We start from the raw sequence: 24,905 nt of genomic DNA, 5'->3' as shown, positions 1-24,905 counted from the left end.
TACTGCACTTTTGCTCCCAGAGCACCTAGGGGGTCCTGTTGCTTCATTAAGCCTCCTCCCACCCACCTACCCCCACACAAACTCTCTCTCTCTCTCTCTCTCTCTCTCTCTCTTTCACACACATGCACACCCACACACACACACACAACACATGAACACACACATCCAGGAATGGCAAAGGAAGATCCAGTAGGAAGAAGAGTTGCATGCATATTTGATGTCCTGCGTTTACTCTGCTTGGCGTGTGCCCACTCCTGCTTGTCCTAGATGTGAGTGGGAGATACGGTGGGATTTGGTCTTAAAGGATGAGTGCTGTAACAACAGAAGAGAATGACATATTCTGTGAGAAGGCAGTGACACTTATTGTTGACCTCTGCCTGGACGACAGCCCTCTTCTAGACTCTGACACGTGCCAGGATTTTCTCATGCTGCTAACCAACCACAACCCAAACCTCTCCAACTCAGGTAAACCTTCGCTGGTTATCAACGGCAATGTCAGAAACAGGAGTAGACAGTGTGTGTGTGTGTGTTTGTGTGTGTGTGTGTGTGTGTTCATGTGTGCATGTGTGTCTCTATAGCTGGGGTCAGGAAATGGCACTGAGTAAACAGAATGATCAAGTGCTGACCTTTCTGGCAAGCTTGTGCATATCAGATCAATCTGTGCTGTCAGGAGACAGGTTCAAATGAGTTCAGAAAGTTCATGCTAAACATTTTTATATAAGGCAAAGTTTGAAAGTCAGATAATTAAAATGATAAATGTCAGAGCTTGTACAACACATTATGGAAGGTGCTGATTTGATTTCAACTGATGTGTTACTTTCAATCAGTGAAAGTTAAACGAGGTAGCACCGAAAAGGAGCAAAACTACAGAAATGAAGCTGAGGACGAGTCTTGGTAGCCATCTTTTTCCCTTCTGTCAAGAGGGTGAAAAGTCAAAAGGCAAAATGATTGAGTTGTGTTTACTAAAAACTGCTGTGGACTCTCGGGTGAGAGTAAGTGATCTTAAAGGCTATTTCTAATTTTTACATTTTAATTTTAATTTACACAAGAAGGAGCCTTATTTACTGTATATACCGATTTATTGGTTAGGAATATTACTGCAGTCTGACTTTTATCACTCTGTTTGTCCGGGGGCAGGAGTTCAGTTTAGTCAGGTTTTCATTATAAACAAGAAGTGTTTACCTTCCCACTTTACCTTGTACCGTCATTGCAATACTCGTTCATGGATGTGCAAATGAAACGTAGTTTCAGATTCATTTAAGTTTGCAGTGCCCCACTGAGAAAAGAGAGGGGAATGCAGAAACAAGGCTTAGGAGCCAGAGAGCTCTTTCTCTCTCTCTCTCTCTCTCTCTCTCTCTGCTTGCATGTACTATGAATGTCTCTAGCAAGGTACAAATTAAGATGAATTCCTGCTCTGGAAAACATACCATGTGGTAATATACGGAATCTAATTGTCACTCTGAGTTTCCATCACAGGACAAATCAAACAAACTGCTTCAGGCCCATAGTTATCCTGGACCCAACTACAAGGACAGCCACTGCTCATTATCAAGGGACCATGAATCACTGTTGCTACATAAAGGCTAAATGTCAGCTATTTGCTTTGTTATGTTCAGTTTGTTTTTTAAGTGCAAACGCAGCAAAAGACTTGAAACTGAAAATTGCAACTCATCTGCAGACAGCACACTGTGTCTCGGCCCAGTCCCTGCCTCAGCTCATTTCTTGATAGCATTTATGTTTGACTTTTATGTCATGTACCACGCCGTCCTACCTGATTACGATATTCTGTTCATAACATCCTATACAAGCCTTTGTATCACCTGTAAACACAGCAGTAAATATAAGGCCGGTAGAAAAGTGGCTTAAACTCACGCTGACTGGGCTCCAATTAGGGGAGGAGCAGAGTGTATGTTAGAGGAGCTGCCTGCCGATCACACAGGAAGGGAGAGGGGTCTGGAGTCTGGAGCCCCCGTGCACTAATACCAGATGAATAGAGGACTGGCGCTGGCCTCCCCCAGCCCCGTACTGAGTTCTGCACCTCACCTGCCAAAAAGCAAAGGTCATACAGTCAGAGAAACAGGTGGTACTGCACCTTTGCAAGTGTCCACCCTGTGTCAGTCTAGTGTAACTGTCACAGGGGATGAGTTCATTAGGGTAATGTGGTGATTGTCTGTGCTCTGAATTTTGAGTTTTAATTTGAGCTTTTTAAAGATGTTTTTAGATGCTTTTTGTTGAGAAACGCTGAGAAAGGGTCAGGCATTTTACTGCTTAAAATATCTGACTTTTAATATTTGAGTTTCATGGGTTTTGTGCAAGTTCATATTTATGAAGCTTGTATAAGTGCATGGCATTAGTATGAATTTGATATGCCAAAGCCATTCTTTACATAAAAATGACAGTGATCACTGTAATTTATTTTTAATAAATATTAATAGTTTTTCTGATTTGTTTTAACAAATGTTACCCAAAATATTTCCATGTAGGTAAAAAAAATAGATACATTTTCTTAAAATATTGCTTAAAATAATTTTGGTAGTCTTATGATAGAGTTGTATATAACGGTAAGTGAAAAATAAAAAAAAAAAATAAACGGAATGGTAATTCACAAGGTCAGTGGTGGGATGGGGTATTTTCACCGAGCTTCATTTGCATCCTACTTATTGTTAGGACTGCAGCCATTATGTTCAGTCATAAAACCCTGACGGGAAATAAATGAGCTTCTATGAAAAAGAGATTCTCTGAAACTGAAACCCTACATGCCAGACACATACTTGACTTGATATAAATATGGACAGCGTGGTAACCACATCTTAAGCCTCAATCACTTAATCCAGGAGCTCAATTTACACAGCTTTTAAGGCACTAGGGGTTAAATCAATCACATTCCCCATCAAACATGACAAGAGGTGGTATGACCAGTTGAGCTCCTTGAGAAATAGAGGGCACATAGAGGAAAGACCTCATTTTTCATCTCTAATGTGCTTCAGATAGCACACGACAGGGTGGCCGAGCGGAATGCTGAGAACCAGCGAGACAATATTAGCAGCGTTCTTCAATTGGATCCTCCTCTATTTCTGAAGCACTTCTTTTTTGATCATCAGGGCATTGTTAAGCACTGAGGCACTGCAGAGAACAGTCTTATCCTTGACTGAGTTCCACTGCAGAGCACTATCCATCCCACTCCCATGCTATTGCTGCAGCTGCAATATGTGACCATGAATAAATAAAGCAGTGAGTAGATACCAGGGTAGCAGAGTAGCCTAGAAAATAGCACACTGACTATTTATGTGAACACCATACTTGAGAGAGAGAGAGAGAGAGAGAGAGAGTGAGAGAAAGAGAGAGAGAGAGAGAGAGGGAGAGAGAGACATGGGGGAGTTGAGGGAGGCCAGTCTCAATATCCCTACAGGGATTATCAGAAAGCTGGCAGAATCCCATTTTGCCTGAGTAAATAATTTAGCTTTCCCCAGTCATTTGTGCCAAGCACACCGCTGGCAAAAATATGTGACTACAGCTTTATAGACTTTGTTAATTACTGAACAGGTGCACACCTTGTTGAATGCCCTTAGCCATAATGATGTCTTTTTTTTTTTTCAAGCATTCAAATGCAACGTGATCTAACCTGTGAATTTTGAGGTTCCCAAAATCTGGCATGAAATAATGAAAATAATGAATGTACTCACCACATTATTAAAAGCAATACCTCAGGGGAATTGCAGGAGCAAATCTTTCTCTCTCTCTCCCTCTCTCCCTCTCTCTCTCTCTCTCTCTCTCTCATGATTGCATAATTTGTCTAGTCTACTGCATATACTGTAATAGCATATTTCACAATAAAAGATTAAAAAATGACAGGGATGAAAACAACAACATTTAGCAGTTTATGTTAAACATTCTGGTCTTTTGATTCACTTCACAGCCAGGCTTTGTCAGGCCTCAGTGACTGCTAAAACCGAATGCGCTCCAGAAGATTCCACTGAAACCCATTGTAGACACTGCAATTTTGTTAGGGAGCACTTGTGCAGGGGTAACCTCAGAAGGGTACAAAAAAGCAAAGAGCAGTTGAAAAATGCCTCATTCTGGCTAACAGAGGGAAATTGAATTCTAAGCCTGTTGTGTAGCAGGAGAGGCAGATGTGGGGGTTGAGAAGAAGAGGTATGTGCAAGGTGCATCCAAATTGACTCATTTCAGAAATCTAATTTTCAGCCTTGCAGCTGCCTCTTATGAGCCACTGTGACATTTTATCCCTTACTGTGTAACATTTCTCCTTGGCTTAACCACATTGAGGTTAACAAGCAAAGCACACACACTGACAAAACTTGGAAGTCAATGTGTATAATAGCAGGTTTATTGCCCTTCAAAGTAAGCCTATTTAAAATCTTTTCCAGGACGTTTTCAATGCTTGCAAAACATTTTAAAGCATGACAGAACTAGTACCATATCGGTTAATATAAAACATTGTTGCAGAACTTATTGCCAAATACTGGTATCTAGTAATACATCTGTAGCTGGTTCACCTGATATGGAAATGTTTTCAGATTCTCTTATCTTCACTGTGAGAAGGATCGTATTGTATGAGAGTGCACAAGCATCATTCCACTGTTTTTCGAATGCTTGTATAATTGTCTCATGTTAAATTGAACAAAGTTAAAGCTGTTTTGATGTTTGAGTTTCCCTTTAATGCTCTGCAACGCTTTGACTCAAGACTTAGTGGGAACTGAACATGCAGTTATCAGTTCACAGGTCTGATAGCCTAGAACTTCATTCAAATTGCCATAAAGGACAGGACCAATATAAGAAAAGACAGCCCTTACAGTTCTGCAATGGATTCACACTGAGCTGAAGCTATTATGACCCTGCTTAGCATCCAACCAGATGTCAAACTGCTTCATAAAATGATACAAACGGTCAAGTCCAGACCACATCTACCACCATGTCTCTATGGCAGCTCACCAAGATCAGTATGCACCCTGAACCTGAGGTCAATTTATACTGCTAAGTATGTATGTTTAATATCAATTTTTCATTGGCTCATATCCTTTCTTTGAAGGTGACCTTTAATGATGTACATGTACATATTTCTTGTCTCCCACTGGGACAGTGTTCTCTCTGTGTCATAAGTCACGTGATATTCTCACTCAAGCCTGCCTGGAAGCCACAGTGAAACATGAGGAGAAGACAAAAAAGGCAGTATAAACATTACAAATTTATGTTGTTTCACTGTGTAGCTTTACATTAGTATTCAGTCTGCCTGCAAAATCATTGTTTTCATGGCTAGGTGTTGTTTCTCTGTCACATACCTTCAGAACAAAATTGTAGAATATGCTAAGTGTTATTTTGGTTTAGTTTGAAACATGATCTATCTATCCTTGACTTCATTCTTTGAGCAAAGCTATGAGACCCTTTCTTAAATAACATTCTTTTTATATTCAGTATCACAATCCAACATGTATTATGGGTCCTCTTTAATACATTCAAATCTCATACAGATTTGCTTATTCAGTTTCAAGGAAAACATCAATTCAGCCGCTCAGCTGTTAATATGCAGGGAGCTTTCTTGCATATTTCCCTCACGTCAGCAGACCTCCGGAGGAGGCATGGTGACATAGGTCAAGCTTTGTTTCATGCAGCCATAGAAAATTCTGATCAGTGCATTAAAGCGAGCAAAAGGTAAATGTGCTATGTAAACATTTATTCTTCATGCATGTGTCTGTAATGCTGATAATATGCTTCAAAGGCTCCATGTCACAAGCAATATCAATGCACCTCATAGATACCACACAGTAAAGCGTTTCATTATTTCCAGCAGAGTGCTCATAAGCTTGAATTTATTGATTTTCATAAACATACCTATAACTGTTCGCAAACTGAATGACAGGCAGAAAAGCTCGGTTGAGATGTATCAATCGCTGCCCATAGATGGTGTATGACTAAACTGGGCTATAATCAAAAATATGAGGACAAAAAAAATTTGTTACTTTCATGGAGACGTTAGCTGCTCCGATTTATGTGTGAAACATTCTCACTGCGCCGAGGGAAAAAAAAAAACAACCAAGTGGTGGATCTATAAATCTATTTCAAAGGCGCAACCTTCATGGATTTCCTGGGCTTATGCAAGTAACCCAACCCAGTGGCTTAGTATTACTCGAACGTTTGTGTTCCCATGTTTAAAAACAGCATACAATGCTCATTCTTTTTCTGCATGCATATCCAGTCATCAGTTTTACTTTGCTAAACAGAGACAGATGTAACATCCATGTAGATAAATTTCATGCTCAATAATCACAGTCAAAAATCAATTTAATGGCAAAATGTACAAACCGTAATCAACTGCTTCATCCAATTTAAGTGAATTCTATTTCCGTTAACTGAAATACACAGATATAATTTGTGAGTTAGGCGAAGTGTTAAACACAAGACTATCCCGTGTAACGTATGTACCTAGCTACAGCATTTTGCCCATCTATGCTCATATAAACTGTTGAATAGCTATTTGGAATGGCCATGCCAGAATTATTTGTGTTCCATCTGATGGAATTCAGTTGCCAGTCTTACTATTCTCTCTGAGTGTAAACTCAGGATACCAGTTACTAATTCAAGGGAACAATTTGCCGAACAGATGGAGGGGTTTATAGTTTCACTTCTGTCTCTGTCATGTCCTCTGCAGACTTCTTATGTCTGCATTCCAACTGTAAAGCATATTGGAATAAATATCAAATTATCAAAAGTATCCATTAATCTTAAATACCACAATCCAATATTACATATCATTTAAAACCAACCCAACTAGATGCAGCATGTTCTGTTTCATTAAATAACTGAATAAAAAATCAAAATCAAAAATAATTGTATGACCTATGGTATGCAAAAATTCTCACATTGAAAACTTACCTAAGGTTGTGATTACTAGAGGGTCTTCAGTATCTGGGGGTGTTTCCCCAGGAAAATCCTACATTTTCAGAATTTCCTACAATCAGTGATTTCCGAGAGGCAAAATAACCAACAAACTTAAGATCATGTGAGACCTTTATTTTAAGATCTAACTGTGCGCAGGAAAGGAAAGCTACCATATAAAAATATTGCAAAATGCTTCCGCATTTAACTGGTAAAACGTATTATTCTTTAAATAATTTGGACGTCATCAAACCACAATATATAGCTGAAATGGTCTTCCTGTCTTTGCAAATATCACACTTGATGCATGTCAGTTACTTCTAAATGCTGCAAGCCCATTGACTAAGTGCTTGTAACAGAGGTAACAACTCCACTAAGACCCCCGTCTACGCATCTGCCAGTTTTGGTTTGTTTGTTCATTCCCAGGTAGGAAATACCGTAAATGTGCAGCTGTTTTTTCATATTTTTGGTCCAGGGAATTTACATGTATCAGTGTATTTTACCAAGTGATTTGATTATTATTATTTTGTGTAGCTGAAATAATAACTGTTAGCTGAAAAAGATGCTTATAAGCACCTAACAGAGTATATTTCAGACTGTGCCCTCTTACCTCCTGTCTTTGCAACAAGTTAGCTGCTTGGCTCCTCAGTCTGATATTCACTCCTCTCTTGATGGAACAAATAATTTACACCCGCCCTTGGAAATGATCTCAAACTGACTCAGCTGGTCACAAAGAAAACCATAGCCTGTCACAGCAAAGAAGAGTGCAACATTCTCATGAGTGTCAAACATTCTCACGTTCAAATTCCCACTGGTAATAAACAGCCTAAGCAGATGTGGCATATCATTTTCATAATGGTTGGGCTCTAGTTAGGGTGTGCAGGGTGATGGTGTTCTATTTGCCCTATTTTTCACACAACGTCATTGTGGCCAGTTCCCTCACACCTCCCTCCCCAATGTTTGTGCAATCCCCACACAAGCCAGGGAGGGTCACAGACTATTCCATGTCCCCTCCAGGACACAAGGAGTCACCAGCCAGCAGACCATGGATGGCTTCTCTAGCTGGCCGTAAAACGCACTGAGGTTCTTGTGATACTCCCCGGATCCGCCTTCTGCTAATCTGACACCCCGACCAGTAAAGGGAGTTGCAGTGTCCGGGATTCGACCCATCACCCGTTTCTGAATTGTGAACACCACCAACTGCGTCAGTACGGATGCCCAGCCAAGCTGGAAGGACCGCAGAGACTTGGCTTTGATCTGAGCATGCTGCGCACACCTGAGCATAACTGCATAGCTTTTCAACTTTGATTTTTTTTTTCCTTATCAGAACACAATATGTAGCCCTGACTGGGTAATTGAGTTTTGATGATTCCTGGCACCTTTCAACAACGCATTCAAAACCAGACAGTACAGTAGCATTCATATTCTGCTTCAAATGGATAATTGTGTTATCAATGCTTTCGTTTGGATTCTCATTTCTTTTTTTCTTTCTTCCTCCTCATTTATTCTCACTTTGTATGCTTCACACAGCAAGAGATCTAGCAGCCTGGAAATAGCCATCCCAAAGCTCAGCGTTCTTCTTCTTCTTCCTCTTCCTCTTATTCCTCTTCTAATTCTTATTCTTCTTCTCCTTCTACAACCACTTGATCTGATCAATACCATGTAGTTTATTATCACAAGGTTTTTGGGTCTCATTTCTATTCCAGTGGTCTCTTTTGATAACCTTGTTCTACACAACCGTTGGTACAGGAAACCAATTGCCAATTAAAACCTCAGTGCTGAGTTTTTATGCTATTCAACTTTGTCCATAACATCGGTCAGCATGGGCAAGCTAAGCAGATTTAAATGAGCGCATGCATAATTGCAGTTTGATTTACATTACAATTAGCCTTGTAGTATAGGGATTCATTTTGAACAGAATGGAACCCTAGAGAACCGTCTTTATTTTTCACGTGTAAACCCTTTCATTCAAAAGAACAATCTGTTGTCACATCAGGAAATGCAGTATACAAAACAGTATACGACAAATTTATATGAGGGAATATTCAGTTGACTGTAATGGTCTGTAATAGTTAGTTGTTCAACTACAGTTTAATGTGATCCTCACTGCAATACACTGTAATGATTACAGTTTTTAATAAGATGACATATTGAATTAATTATGTGTGTGTGTGTGTGTGTGCGAGAGAGAGAGTGTGTGTGTGTCTGTGTGTGTGTGTGTGAGAGAGAGAGAGAGAGAGAGAGAGAGAGAAAGAGAGGATTCTGTCTGGTACAATTTATGCTACGACAGCTGAGAAAATCAGAAATGGAACTTAAGGGTTTCCATCCCCCAACCAAGAGCACAACCCCCCTCTGAATGCAGTTGGAGGCACACTGATGGTAATCTGGTCAGAAGTAGGCTAGGAGGAACAGCCACATCTTGACTGATAGAGCGTGGATCACACAATTATGTGAGCCAAACAGAGAGGCTTGATCGTGCTAAGAAGCATATTAATGCAATGATGCATGCTTCACTGATCACAAACTTAGGCATGACATGCTTGCAGAGTGGCTTTAGTTTAGTATCCGTGAATTTCTCTGAATTTCCCAGTTGTACTGTTTAATAATCTCCGTGCATTCTGTTTGCATGTTTGCATCATTGGTGTCGGTTTTGTAGCCAGTAATGTTTGAAATTCGTGAATTGATGCTTTGAAGACACTTCTATTTGTAAATGTTCATCTTTTTTTTTAGTTTTTTATAATTTACTGATGTTTAATGAAAACAAATTGAATGGACTTTAGAAAACTGTTTTAAAATAATCAGTAATGCTTATATGAATTCAAAGACAGACGGATCGAAGACAAAAGCATGCACTGAAGAATGAAACGGGGGTAAACTGCGAGGTAAAACGTACGAGGTAGTCAAGACTCCCTCGGGTTGATTGAAGTACCTGCCCCCCAGACAATAGCAGCATACAGTATCTCAAGCTGAACGCTGGCTGGCTTCCTCACGGTACCATAGAAACGAGGTCCCGTGCACGGTGCTGAGGAAAGCTCATTTGTTTGGGAGCCTGTGCAAGAGAAGGATCTCTGAAGATAGAGAGAAACGGAAAGAAACAGTTCTTAAGTGGGAATACGACAGGAAAACTGCGCAAGTCTGTTTAAGGTGAGGTGTTTTTTTATCATTATTTTTTTTATTTATTTACAAAATGCAAAGTTCTCTGTCATTTGACTGTTTAATACAGACTCTTATTCATCCATTAAAAGACAAAGCGGCGTAGTTAACAATTTACAGGTGCAGACTAAGCAGTTTTCCTGATTTTTCCCTCACTGTTGTTATAGCAAATAGTACCATGTTACAGCAAATAGTACCATGTTACAGCAAATAGTACCATGTTACAGCAAATAGTACCATGTGTACTTTGAGTGCATTTTTAAATGGGATATTGTATGTATTTCTGCTGAAGATGATTTTGCGGTTTAAGTGTCTTTAATTTGGATTTATATAAGCCTAATATAATCAAGAAGTCGCCTAATGAGCAGCAGTTAAGTAATGTGCTGTGTGTTAAAAATGTTTTGATTTATCCAACATGACTCGGAAGTATTGAATGTTGCACATTTCATTTTAAATATAATAAAGCTTGGGTGGTACATTAAGTCATGGTAAATTAAGTCATTGCCTCTGAATGCAGTGTGTTTAGCTCTCTTCTGTTCATGCCTTTTGCATCCGATATCTTTGCGCATTATACACATTGTTCTGAAATGAGAGATTGCTTTTACCTGTAGTGCTGCTGAGACTTGAAACACCTTATGTTTAGTGTTCACTCACAGCATTGAAGTGTGTGGGTCCAGCCCTAAGCCTCTTGTGAATGGGGTGCTGAAAGAGGCTAGGACAAATATTATGTGTACATTCATATGCCGCTCACTCACAAAGTGCAGCACGCAAAAACACATCAAAAACAACAGGAAATGCAGAGATGGTGAAAGGGGTATGTGTATGTCTGGGTAAGAGTGTGTGTGTGTGTGTGTGTCTGTGTGTGTGTGTGTGTGTGTGTGTGTGCGTGTGTGTGTGTGTGTGTGTGTGTGTATGTGTGTGTGTGTGTGTGTGTGTGTGTGTGTGTGACAAGGCAGAGTGAGCAAGAGAGAGAGGCTTGGCTCTGTAAGGGTTCTGCAAGTGCAGTGACCTGCTTCTCTGGTGCAGTGACAGGCTCTTCCATCACTGTTTCTCACAGAGCGCTAGACTGCCAAAGTACTCCAGCCACCTTTAGTCCCTCTGCATATCTTGCCTTGGCAGAGGTCTGGGTTCCAGACACAGAAGTGGTACAAGACCTGACATTGTGTAACAAAGTTTTAGTGCAAGCTCTATCCATTGCCCATCATTGTCGACTCAATGTTATACTTATTCCTTGTCTTAATTCATTCCACCTTAAACCAGTGATTAAAGATAAAACTGGCATTGACAGTTCTCTGGCTTCAAACTCTCACTTGCTTGAATAATGATGTGATAGCCCAACACTTTCAGGATAATACACAGTGTAAGTATCACACACACATAATGTCTTAAGGAAAACACACTATTACCCAGCGTGGTTTTGGCAGGGTGTCTTGGGGGAAATGCATGAATGTATTACAGTGCTTTGCAGTAACAGACTTTGTGAGTTTATATTTCATGCACAGTGAGCTGGGGGTTGTGATAATGACACCACTATTACATAAGCAATTTTTGGTTGTGCCTGCAAGCACATCTGTGTCCTTTTTACAACTGTACTCCTCTGTAATGTTGATATGATTTATTCAACAATAATCTACTTGAAACATGATTATGTTTTCACGAGCACTTGCATCTTATGTTGCTGAAACCACTCCATACACTCAAGTCTTAAAAGCGCATTAAACCATCTCTAATAGATTGGAAAATAATATCAACAAGTTCACAAAGTGCTATTAAGGGACAGTAGCTCTGCTCAGAATGACGAAGACAGTCATTTGGGACAAGATACATAAACTGATATGAAAAACTCTGTGAAAAAATGTATTCTGGATAGTTCTTCTCCACTTAAATATAATCACTTTTTATTTATTTGTTTATTTTTAAGTCAAAACAAATTCCCATATTGTATAAACAACCTGCTAGAGATTAACTTAGACTTGTGTTCTTATTTTTGACCTGCCAGCCAGAATTGCTACAGATTTATAAATGATGCTGTCACAGAAGTCTAAAAGATCAGTTTTTAGAGGTGTTTGGGTACCAGAACATTATTTGATAGAGTAGTGTGAGGCACCATTAGTACTGGAGTTGATCATTCAAACTCTATGGGGTATTTAACAGTAGGCCTATGTCTCTGGAAATTACATTGATTGGGAAGGTCACCCCTCTCACGGATGTGCAATGGAGTCTGTGTCAAGATACATGTTTTTTCATAAGCAGATTAAAAAAGTAGAGCTAAAAGCTGATTAATAGATTGTATAAAAGTATGGTGTGAAATAATATACATTGCAAAGAAAGCTTAGCTACATAAGACAAAGCACATTTCTCAGTGAAATAATTCAGAATGGTAAACATGATAAACCAAGTTGGATAGCCCACAAACTAATTATGGTACACAGCAATGACTATGCGCGAAACTACATGTTACGACATGTTCATCTCAGTGTGTTAAAACTAGTCACGTTCTGCTAATGCAATCTCCAAATTTTTCGTAGCAGGACTGTTTTCTGTCCTTAAAATTGTAGGCTATTATCTATGAAAATTGTTCTATTAATATATAAGCATAAATATTTTTAATCAAATTTTGTGTATGTTTTGTTGTATTTGTACAACAAATTTTATTAACATTACCTTGAGGCTACTTTTCCAAGGTAATCAGGCTGAGCATAGATATATTTTCCTTCCAGCATTTATGGTGCCATAGACATAACCGATAGTGGATCATGAGCCATTCCCTTACTAAATAATGCATACTAATAGAATTCTGTCTAAATTAGAGTTTCACAGGATGTTTTATTTGATTCGATCACTAATTGTGTTACTACATTCAGGAAACACAATCAGCCTGCTAGCAGGGACATATCATCATTCGAGATGCAAAAAGGTTGCATTCACACGTTTAGTTTACATTTCCGCTGGAAGAACATTTTTACTGAATGTCAAAAGCTGAGGTCCAAGCTACACTAAACGCTGTACAGGAAATCCCTTTCATTGGTGTCACAAGAAAACGTATCTTTATAGAAAAGTTAAAATAACTCAATTTCCACCATTTGGAGCCTTGTTGTTGCCTCTTAGTCAGTCAATGGGGAGATTTAGGGATATTTGCTCAGTGGAACACTCCCATTGGCCCCTCGTTCAAGCCTTTTCTCTGAATGACTGCCTGTGTCCATCAAAACCAGTGAGCTTGGTCTTTTTCTGTCTTATCTACCGTTCACACTCCCCAGTCTCCTGCACAACAAATGCTAATCTAACCCAGTTTCACCCTGGAAGGAAGGGATGGCACACTCAAAGTGGCACATGGCGTGATTTTCTCTGCTTATCTGTAGGGGACACTGTCCTGCTATATGTGCCTTCATTGTTGGTGCTATTTAAGTGTCCTCTGGGGTAGAAACAAATCCTTCTGAGCGTGAGTGTAATGAGCTGTATTTTTAAGTGGTAAATGTAAAAATTTTCCCTACAGCTGCTATCCTCTTAATTCATATTTGGACACAGCAATGACAGGGGTTTATTGAAAACTTAGCTATTATGTAGGAAGAATGTGCATTGCTTTTTATTACCACAGAATGACATCAATGCTTTGAATCTTACTTGCAGGAATATAGTATAAAACAGTATAGGCCACTGTGCATAGTCTATGATTATAGTGAGAGTGATTTTCCCCATCTATTCATTGTTGTATAACGTGGTGTCGCTCAGGTTAATGAAAACTGTATTGTTCATGAGACAAACTGGCGGTACACAGCGAATAGTTCCTATAATCAATGTATCTTTGCAATTAATTCATAGAGTACACAAATAATGTAGGGGTTCAGTTGATATGGGAGGTTCTTGTTAGTCCTCAGGGATATGATCCAATAGTGAGATAACAAGAGGGCAATAATTATGTTGTTAAAATGAGGTTTGATGCACAAGGGAGACAAGCATTGTGAACGCCTGAGAGAGAGGTTGTTGTGGGGCTTGTTCGAGGCCATTACTCTTTGGCAATCACAGTAATTGCTAGTCTACAAATTACGGTTGGAGAGGAAGAGAGGTAGGTTTTTTCCGTATAGTGAACAGGGTCACAGTAGGAGGAGCTAAGGGCAAATTTAATTGGCGGTCCAACAATTAGCCTACTGCACTTTTCCATTTTTTTTCTTCCATATTTTTACTTTCAGGAGCAAAGTCTCTGATGAAGCATCATTGTGCATAGATTTGTGTAAGATATATTCACAGTTTACTGAGGCACTGAGGAAGCGTGAGACTGGCAGTTCTATTTGTGGTATCTGCTCGCTGTTTCAGTTTCTTGGGATGTAGCAAATTATCGAAGCACAAGTTATAACAAATGTTTATGTTTCTCTTTGTACTCAGTTGCATGCAAAGCTTATCAGTGTGTAACCAGTTCGGTTCTCCTATATCACCAACAGCTTCAAATGCAAATTAATGTTTATTTAAATTTTTATTAATAGATTGGTTATGTGAAAGCAGCACTACACAGCTGCGAAATCCCATCATCAAAATTCATGGACAAGTCTGTTGATGTAGACCTATAGTCACTGCCTTCTCATTAGTCTCATTTTCAAAGCACAGAAAGAACACCCAGTGTGGAAAAGATAATAGTCTATTACTTTCATCCTTTGTGTTGCCTATCATAGGTCCTATCAGTTCTTCACCGGTAACATATCCAAATATTCTAAATAAACAAATTCAGTTCTGACAAATTAACATTGACATTTATGTTTAATAATGTATCTTTTTTTCTTGTTTCTATTTGACTAAGGTTTATTCTGCGTTTCATTCATCTTAATTGTCTGCTACAGAGCATTGGGTGATAATGGCAGCTGTAGTTACATTACCTTGTTACTCCCTGATGTTAGCCATTTAGACACTCAGACTGAAAGGAAACCGGCAAACTATGACACATCCCTGTTTTGTTTTCTTTTTCTGTTTTTTTTTTTTTCTTTTTTTTTAGAGTCAGCAACATTTGTGTGACCTAAGTGTAGCAAAAAGAGTAATGATGGCACATTGCTTTTGATGATAACTGTGGTTACTGAAAGCAAAATATAGCCCTGTATATTAAACTAGTGACTGCAAGAAGCACTAACATTGACAAAAGAGATAGTGAGTTAAAATGGGTGATGGGAAATTTCTAATGGACATGTTTCTATGGAGACCAGGTTAGATTTGAAGGCACTTGAAGAGAATCAAAAAAACCCTGGGGCTTTAGTTGCTCTATGCCTCTGAAACCAAACAAGCCTTAATTAGATTTATTGGTCCCAGGAAATGTTCCACAAGTCTAGCTTTGCGATAGCTTTTGCTGGGAATGCAGCAAACAAATGCAGTGTTTTCTCTCCCAGTTTCCTATGTAATTTTAGATAACTTGCATGCATTAGTACCTAGATATATATTTCCTTATGAGAAGAAACATTTTAAGCACTGAAAAAAAACACATTTTTTCTTTACTTTTTTCCCTTATATAAACATCCTGGGCAAGTGGTCTTTTGTCGGAATCCCTCTGCTGTTTGCAGTGTGTTCCAGTTGATGCACTGCTGTTCTTGAACGGTTTAGATCATTAAGTTAGGCTGCCGAAAGCATAAACTGTGTAATGACTGTATAACCTTGCATCACACCCATCAATATTTCAATGAGAGTCTCAACATCTGTACTACCACTGCACTTATTTTTTCTTTTGTCTCTGCTGTTTTTATTTTTTTTCTTGTTTTCTTTTACTGGCTCCTTGAAATCATGCCTCTCTAAATCTGAAAGGTTTGAGAAATTGCTGTTAATGTATTCAGAGGGAAAAATAGCACATTGTTTCTGGAAATGAGTGTTGTTGTGATTGTGTGATTAGGTTTTGATCGTGACAGCCACAAATGATCTCAAACATGTTGAAATTTTGTCAAACCTGAATGTACTCATTAGTTGTTATTTATTTATTTATTTATTAAGTCTAAAATGAAAATGTAACCCTGAAGTCTGTTGTCTGGGTGGATAATGCAGGGCAGCAATTACAGTACTGCATATAGCATTTGGTGGAACTGCCTGGTCTATCCTCATTTTTCATCATAGAAGATTTCCTGAGAGCACTCCTGCATTATGGAATGTGTTGCCCAAATTAAGGTCTGATGATGATTCATTAAATCCAGTCCTGTCTGCTGTGATAAACGATACAGATAAAAAAGTCGGGCTCAACCAGACCTAAATTAGAAAGAGTCCACAGACTGAGCCCATGTTTTCTGCATTTGCACCAGCAACGGAGACAGATAAGAGCCAAAGTAAAATGTGAGATGGCATATCTTCTGTTTAGATCTCCTTGTGCTGATCAGAAGTGTGTAACTCATCTAAATGCATGGTCCAGTGAAATGCGGAGAATTCTGCAGTCACTCTCCCGGTATCTGATGTTCAAAAACGTTTTAACTTTAGTTACCTTGCACCTTTATCTCCAAAACTAAATTCAGACAGTAAACAGATTAATAGATACAGCATGCCATAAGCACAGAGTGAGAAATGATGCACTATATTCTTTGATGAACTAGTGTAGAAAATAATTGTAGGATTATGAAATATTTCCTCATAATACTGAAGATGCAGGCTCTGAAAAAAGTTAAGGTTCAGCGTGTAAGGCTGGTTGCTAATCTCTCCTCTGTGTAACATTAACAGTTTAAATAAATATGCTACTTCTAGGTGATAAAACATTTTAGACATTGCACAATTTTTGGTAACTCAACATCTCAAGTGCATGTATTAAAATATTAATTTACACACACTTAAACAAATTCACTCAGAAAAAACAGAACAAACACTTCTAGTGTACATAGTTATGTAAGGCCGTGTATTACTGCAGTATTTATGAGGAATGATCCTCCTTCCAGTTGCTCTTCAGCATGGAGCTTTACATGTGAATGTTTTCCCTATAGACATCCCCGAGAGAAACATGTCTTACAATTAAAGGTTAATTGTTTATTTCTTTGCCACAATATTTATTTGTAAAGCTCCAGCAATTGCCTCAGTGGGAGCAGATGATTACAGGGAGAGAGCCACTGAAATCAGAATTTAAATCAGCACTATCCCTGTTTGTTTTTTTGGTCAGTCTCCAAGTGCTCTCTTTCCCCAGGAGGCCTCTACGCCACTGCATTTGTAATAATCATTACAAATAGATAGTTCAGCATTTTCCCATCCATTTAGATATGTAATCTTCACAACAGAGGCCCATTCGGCTGCATGGCAATCTTTCCTGTGTGGCTCAATCCCTCTGGAAAAAGTATTTTTACTTTTGCGAAGACTAAGTCTGTGATTACATTTATTTCATTTACAAGTAGAACAGTGTGCTTTGCTCTTTGGAGATTTAAGAAAGTTGTGATAAGCGACCGACTGAGCAATATTTATTCTAATTTGGATTTTAAAGCATTACTCAGTGTCACTAAAACTGGTTTTGCATCCAGTAATGTGGAAGAGCCTGCATTTGACTGCATATGACCCCCATTCATCCTCTATGTGCTGTGTCAGTAGTCCTGCCTGTGCCCGTATGATCGCTGTCTGTGTGAGAAACAATATCATCATGATATCACCAAAATATTTACCCACATCATGGAAGAGGTGCATTCATCACATGATACATTTAGCAGGAGATTAACCAGAAAATAAAGAGCTTTCCATGCAATTTCTCACACTGGGTCTGAATCTTTTCAAGCTCTGTTTCCAGTTTTAGCCTTTAATTGCTGTTTTCGAAAATAAGATCTATTTAGATAATTGTGATCAGAAGAATATACTATCTACATCGCCCCCTGGAAGTGCATCTCTCCTATTTTTATAAGCTCCTCTTGTCAAATCCACGAACAAAACACAGCTTGTCGTTTGCATGTGTTTGTACAAATGTGCCCTGTATTGGGAAAGTAAGGTAGATGACTCTGAGTATTTTGTTAGTGTCTACTTTCTACTACCTCCGTTTTGTTAGCACCTACTTCTTACTACCTCCATTGTGTCAGGCTACATTGGAGAACTAATCCCATTCTTATTAAGACGGTGATGGGCATTATTGGCTGCTGTGGTGGTGTATGGATTGTGTAGACTCTAATAACCACAATACAAAGCCATGTGTCTCACTGGTGATTACAACTGGCAAACGAAGGAATAAGAGAGATGGCTTTTTTTTCTTTAATTTGGTGTAATACGTCAATCATGAACATCACATAATTACTATAGCAGAAAATTTCATCAAACTGCAAACCTTCTGTTTTAGGGTTCTGTGTTTTTCTTCTTTACCCATATGATTTCCATGAATAAATCTTTTATCTGCTTGTCTCCCCCATGTGTCATCTGTCCCATTTTGCTGTTTCCTCCATGTCCATCCTCTGTATGATCATCAGACATTTCTTTCAGTCTCCTGCTGCTGGTGTTTGTGGTGTGTGGCTTGGCCCTACTGGGTGTCATCAGCCTTGCCACCTGGAAACTGTGCTGGGTGCCCTGGCGCAGCAAAGGCCTCTCAACTGACACGCCTGCTTTCAGCCCTTCCCACCCCAGTGCAAACCAAGGCAGACCAGCAGACAGAGACTGCCAGTACCACCTACATGGTATGGCTGCAGACAAGACCAAGGACCCAGGCAACTTCCTGGAGGCTGCGGTGAAGATCAGCCACACATCACCAGACATCCCTGCAGATGTGCAGCTTTCAATGAAAGACCACCTGCTGCGCCGCACGCGCATTGCACGCCAGACCACCGAACCTACTTCCTCCAACAGGTCAGTCTGGAGACGTTTAAATCTGTGGTACAAGCCTGTGGTAAGACGTTCTCACAGCCGTTGCCCCTTCCAACCAAAAACGTCTTTCATTATTTCAGCTGCGTCATTTAAAAAGTATTTTAAGGATGTTGCGGAGAGTAATTTGAAATGACTAATTTGTTCATACCTTACCAGTGTAGTTATTGCCCTGGTTGATGTCTTAATATGTTGCAACTGAAGTGCTGTCATTTTTGGCAAAGTGCATGCGGTTATTTTTGCTCCTTTTGTGTGACAAAATTTGTTTTTAACAGCTATAAACAATAATGTTTTGGCAAGGAGCGCTCAGGTTACTTGTGGCAGTCATTTTCAATTAAACTAGATCATACTTAATTGTCTTTCTCTCAGTATGGTTGATGTTGAGGATGAAGGTGGATTCTTTTAGCTGATAACTGACGCATGGGCTATAATCAGTCTTACAGTCCACAGTGCAAATTCATGTTTTTAAATAATTCCATGAATGCATTAACAGCGCTAGTCATATTTTTCTGTGTACAGCAGCATTAAATTGTATTTGATCTCAAGCCTTCATTCAAGTGCAAATTAGCACCTGGTATGTCTTTTATGATCAAACCGATGCATCATATTAAAATTATTGAATGGCTAAATCATGTTTAAATGTCACCAGGCACAGTTCCTTCAAAAAGCACCTCCCCAGGCAGATCCACCACGTGACCAGCTTGGACCGTGGCAATGATTTCTTAGACGTGGATGACCATCCCACCTGTACAGCAGCATCACTTGGCCGCATCCAGCCAGAGCTGTACAAACAGAGCACAATGGAAGCAGACGAAACCTCTAAGAACAGTGCTGACAAAGCCTGTGGTAAAATCAACTTTTCCCTCAAGTACGACTATGAGGGTGAGGTCCTCCTTGTCACGATCATAAAGGCTTTTGATCTGCCCGCCAAAGACTTTTGCGGCAGCTCAGACCCCTATGTCAAGATATACCTGCTTCCTGACCGCAAACGTAAATTCCAGACACGTGTGCACCGCAAAACACTGAACCCTACGTTTGACGAGACCTTCCAGTTCCCTGTTCCTTATGACGAGCTAGGGACCAGAAAGCTCCACCTGAGCGTGTTTGATTTCGACCGTTTCTCACGCCACGACATGATTGGGGAAGTGATTCTGGATAACCTCTTTGAAGCATCTGATCTCTCACGAGAGACATCCATCTGGAAAGACATTCAATACGCCACCAGCGTAAGACCATCCATCCTTTTTATTACCGAGATAAACTAATGCATAGTCCTACTTCAGGTGCATGGTGATATGGCAGTTTATACCCCTGTAATGCATGACTCACTACGATGGAACATTTTTGCATATGTACGCAATAGGCTACCTTCTCCAGAAACATAAAAAATACATCAGGCAGAAAATATTTGATCAGCATTACATAGGCAGAATAGTTTGATTTTAGATTATACACTGATTCTTCCAAGTGTATTCTCCATATCTACTCAATGAGTAATTCATGCACGGCATGTTGTTTTAAGATTGTTTAAATATAAAGACTATAGTAAGAAACATGGGGTTACTTAAAAGTTACCTTTTCTGTTTGATTTACGTTTTTTCTCAAGTGCTTAAATACATCTCTAGAAACACAGTAACTTCTTATCACTAACTTACTTAATCCACTACTCAAAATTCATTCAACAGTGTCACATTTCAGGTGCCAAGGAATATTTTTCTCGCTATGCAATACACAATACATTCTATAAATAACATCGCTCTGGGCCGTATACGGTTACAGTAATTAAAATAGCAAGCCCTAAACCAGTGGTGCAAACATCTATATATAAGCATTGATTTTGAAGCAAGATTGAAAACACACAGGATGGGTTTCTCACAGCTGTGAACTAGTACATGAATTAAGGTCACAAGATTTACCTGACTGGTGTTCAGATTTTGTTTATGCATTTGCCAAAAATTTACTTTACATTTGCATTTTGTCTGAAAGTGATGCTAAATAATTCGTGTTTCGCAGATATGCAACTGCAGTAAGGTTTGAATTTACTGTTTTGATCTGGAGCTGAAGTAGAAACAGGCCATCTGGGATTGTGCTGATTGAGTAGGTAAAGAGTAAGAATGTTTCAGAAGGAGAGAAAATGTTCCCCAATAGAGTGCTTAACGGTCAAGTGCACTGCAAGTGCAATCCAGAAGAGATATCTAAATGAACTAAATATATCTTACAAATGGCCGTGTTCATGTTCCAAGTATATGCAGAAGAAAGTTTTATTCTCTAAAAATGGCAGTGGCAAACTGCTCCTCACCTCAAAGTGTCTGAGCGTTAGTACATGATGACACAGTATGGCAAGGCTGTGGACAGGCTATCTCAGAAGTATGTAGCACCTTAGAAAATGTGTTAAAGCCATTTAGAAAAAGTGTCGAGGTGCAGTGTAGGTTGAGGAATAAAGACTTAAGGTAGTATTTTGTATATCACATGAAAAGTCTCTCCAGGCTTGAGAGGAAAATATTTTAGTTGGATATTAACCATCTTATTATAGTTTATACTATTATAAGCACATATATTTTAATGATAAATATTGTACCTAGCAAGGAGAATTTTGGTCCAAGTAAGCCCACATATCCTTCCATTGTTAATTATATCCATTATAGCAATGGATAGGTCAGAAATCATTATTTTCCAAAAGCACATGATTATACTCAATAACACTGATTCACTGGGGAAATTTAAGCCAGGCTTTGGTTTCAAATGTCCTATCTAGGTCATCTGGAACTGGATACTGTGTCCACATGTTAGAATAACCTACTCTTGAACAGATGAACTATCGCAGTGGATTTTCATCAGGATATCTTGAAAATCTCATTTTCATTTTCTTCACTGGTTTCAACAGTGAAAACCACTGGTAGCAACTGTCATCTATTGTCACCTGTTATCTGTTTTGTCTGTGATTCATATCTCTCTATCAAGCCACTTTAACCTCTCTACCCAAATCTCAAAAGATGTTGTGGCAACTGTGCTATCAGTATGGGTTTTTAAATTGGTAACTAGGGCATCCATCTGCCTAACCCTAGATCAGTTATTCAGGTGTTACACAGCGTGACTTCACTCGTAGAAAGACAGGGGAAAAGTGCCCATGGGAAGGCATTTAATGTTTAAAACTGATTTAAAACATATTACATCCTTACATTCTCGAGTTTTTCCCTGAAAAAACACATTTTTTCAAAATATAGTTCTTAGCCTCATTTTAAAATGTTAGTTTTTAAGTTACGCAGTAGCAATGCTCCAAAAATGAGATCACATGACAGTAATTGTTGGTGATAAGATCAACATTGCTGTAGGACATAAAATATGAAACTTATTCTGTAATTTGCAAAACATAGTGCACAATATGAACTGCGGGATTTCAACTGTAATTTAGAAGAAAAACATGTTTGCATCAGCTGTTTTCTGTGGTATGTTGTCCATTCCCTGCTTTAGGAGACAGTAATGTTGATCTGTCAATGTTCTGACAAATCAGTTTATTGCCATTTGACCCAGGAAGTTGATGGGAATGGGTCTGGAGATGATCAGATTACTTTCATACATAATTTGTTGATCGGTGGTAAGTGAGACGTGAGGTCCAAACTCAATAACTGATGGATCTCTCCTCTACTGATTGATAAACTACTGTAATAACTGCACTGTAAAGCATGGAAGAGAGTATATCTCAGAGGCAATACAGGAAATACCTGAATTACTAATGACACCTGACTTGATAATCCACAGTATTCTGTTTTCTGTTTGACCCAACAGGAGAGTGTGGACCTGGGGGAAATCATGTTCTCCCTGTGCTACCTACCCACTGCAGGACGACTCACTCTTACTGTCATTAAGTGTAGAAACCTTAAGGCAATGGACATCACTGGTTATTCTGGTAAATTCCTGTGTTTACATGCATTTAAGCATAATCCATTTGTTTGTTTGTTTGTGTGTGTGTGTGTGTGAGAGAGAGAGAGAGAGAGAGAGAGAGAGAGAGAGTCTGACTGAACCAAGACTGTATGAGGTGCATCGTTGGTAATTAATGAACCAAACATATTCTGGTTTGGTGCAGATCCATATGTGAAGGTATCCCTCATTTGTGATGGAAGGCGCTTAAAAAAGAAGAAGACTACTATCAAGAAGAACACTTTAAATCCCACTTATAATGAAGCTATCATCTTTGACATTCCCCCAGAAAACATGGATCAAGTCAGCTTACATATATCAGTTATGGACTATGACCTGTGAGTAACAGACTGTTATGTTGATATGTATGAAATTGTTTCAACAGTGACACAGGGATATATATAAAATATCCCTCTGTACATTTAGTGTTGGTATGTGTAAAAGAGTGTAAAAGAGAACTTTTAAATGGTTTGTCTACTCTATCTGTTCTTTCTGTCTTTTATTTCTGTAACTGGCAGGGTGGGACACAACGAGATCATAGGTGTAAACCGTGTGGGGAGCCATGTGGAAGGACTGGGCAGAGACCACTGGAATGAAATGCTTGCATATCCTCGAAAGCCTATTGCACACTGGCATCCACTTCTTGAACCCAAGAAGACGGATAAAGAGGTAATTGTCTTGCTGGTCTTGTTGATCTGACAATAGCTTCAAGCGAGCTTTTTTATGATGACATTTTCACTTAGTTGATTATGAACTATTAATAATCATGATCTATGCTCTCTCTCTCTCTCTCTCTCTCTCTCTCTCTCTCTCTCTCTGTCTGTCTTCTCCTCATCATACTGTCTCTCTCTTTTCTTTCTCTCTTTCAGTGGAAAGCTCGCACTTCAAGCTTTGATAGCCAAGGGTCCTGCCCCTCCCCCAGACTCCTATCCAGTCCATAAGGGAGGGGCTGGAGCACATGCCTCTCCCTAGGGCTTCAGAAATTAAAAGAATCTGCCAGGAAATTTTGGTAGACTCCAAATGTATCCTGAGCATTGTGTGGCACAACATTTGTCTGTTTGAACAGACACTGAAAAACAGATGAATGAACAACAGAGAGAAAGACTTTATGATATAAGGGTATGTTGTGTTACTGAGTCTAACAAAATCAGACCTTCAAATGCAGAGTCCATCTTAATACATGTTTCAGTGCTGGTCTAATTTGCCTACCAAAAGTTTATTCATGAACCAGTCCAAAAGGGTTTGTTAATGAGCAGCCATATGTGGGACTTCAAGATAGAAGTAGCACAGATGAAGAGTGAAACAGAGAGAAAGAGTTCAATATAATATAAACATATATTTTCTGTTTATTATGTCACAATATTCTAAATATATAGTTTTCAAATGCTAGCTATGTTCTTAATGAATTTGTTTTAGTAAAAGCTGTGCTTTCATCTCTAATTTAGAACACATTTAGATATTAAAGATAAATTAAGCGCCAAAAGAAGCTTCACAGAGATGCCATGTAATGTCTGCATTGATTTACTGTCAACATGAGGTGTATAAACAGAACTGTCATATGTAGTTGACTTGGCAGAGGTAGTCCTTTCATTTTCTTTTTATTTGTGAGATTGTGACACTGTTGTGCATCTACCACTCAATAAGGTATGAGAATACAATGCCAAGAGACTTTTCTCCATGCCTGTTTTTACCTTGTTAAAATGTTTTGGATCTTCTATCTTTGTACATGTACTTTGGAAATGTTCATATTTTCGCTTATTGTTTTAAGGATTATTTCTGCCTAACTCTCAGCTATGGTTTAATTATCAAAAAGGGAGTTCTTCAGGTTGCTATTCCAAAGTATGAGTCATCAGCTGTTGTCTGAAGTACTACAAGTCATGGTGTTTCCTCATAACAAAATACAGACTTTTTGTAGATAAACATACATCCAAAAATTCAGCTTTTCCTTCTATTACCGGTTCACACTAAACATAATGAAAAAAAGAAAATGTAATTATTTGGACTTTTAATGCAATTAAGTCATAACAGCAGTGTTGTAAGTACATCTGTGAGTTTGAGTGGTCCATTTTTAGCCATGACAAAGTCTTATAATTCAGCCTTTATTTGTCTATGCCAGGCATAATCTCAGGCTTCATAGTCCAAAAAAGTGAGCCCGGCAGAAAACAGTAATATTCCTTAAG

At 38.9% G+C, this 24,905-nt stretch overlaps 1 protein-coding gene across 1 annotated transcript; it reads left to right on the top strand.

The window, feature by feature from the left end:
• The first annotated feature begins 305 nt into the window (after positions 1-305).
• Positions 306-23,666, top strand: syt6b (synaptotagmin VIb). Its single transcript, XM_030777042.1, has 7 exons — positions 306-465; positions 18,420-18,792; positions 19,457-20,033; positions 22,594-22,714; positions 22,892-23,063; positions 23,244-23,394; positions 23,595-23,666. The coding sequence occupies exons 1-7, from the start codon at positions 306-308 to the stop codon at positions 23,664-23,666; spliced, it is 1,626 nt and encodes a 541-aa protein (XP_030632902.1).
• Positions 23,667-24,905: the final 1,239 nt, after the last annotated feature.

This window comes from Chanos chanos, chromosome 6, assembly GCF_902362185.1.
Source record: "Chanos chanos chromosome 6, fChaCha1.1, whole genome shotgun sequence".
In the NCBI taxonomy this organism is placed as follows: Eukaryota; Metazoa; Chordata; class Actinopteri; order Gonorynchiformes; family Chanidae; genus Chanos; species Chanos chanos.
The sequence above is the reverse complement of the archived record's forward strand: the minus strand, read 5'-3'. Positions and strand labels throughout refer to the sequence as shown.

Coding starts and splice junctions, on each gene's coding strand:
- syt6b (XM_030777042.1), top strand. CDS start 306: ATGAGTGCTGTAACAACAGAAGAGAATGACATATTCTGTGAGAAGGCA. Junction 18,793..19,456: donor GAACCTACTTCCTCCAACAG/GTCAGTCTGGAG, acceptor AAATGTCACCAG/GCACAGTTCCTTCAAAAAGC. Junction 22,715..22,891: donor GGACATCACTGGTTATTCTG/GTAAATTCCTGT, acceptor GGTTTGGTGCAG/ATCCATATGTGAAGGTATCC.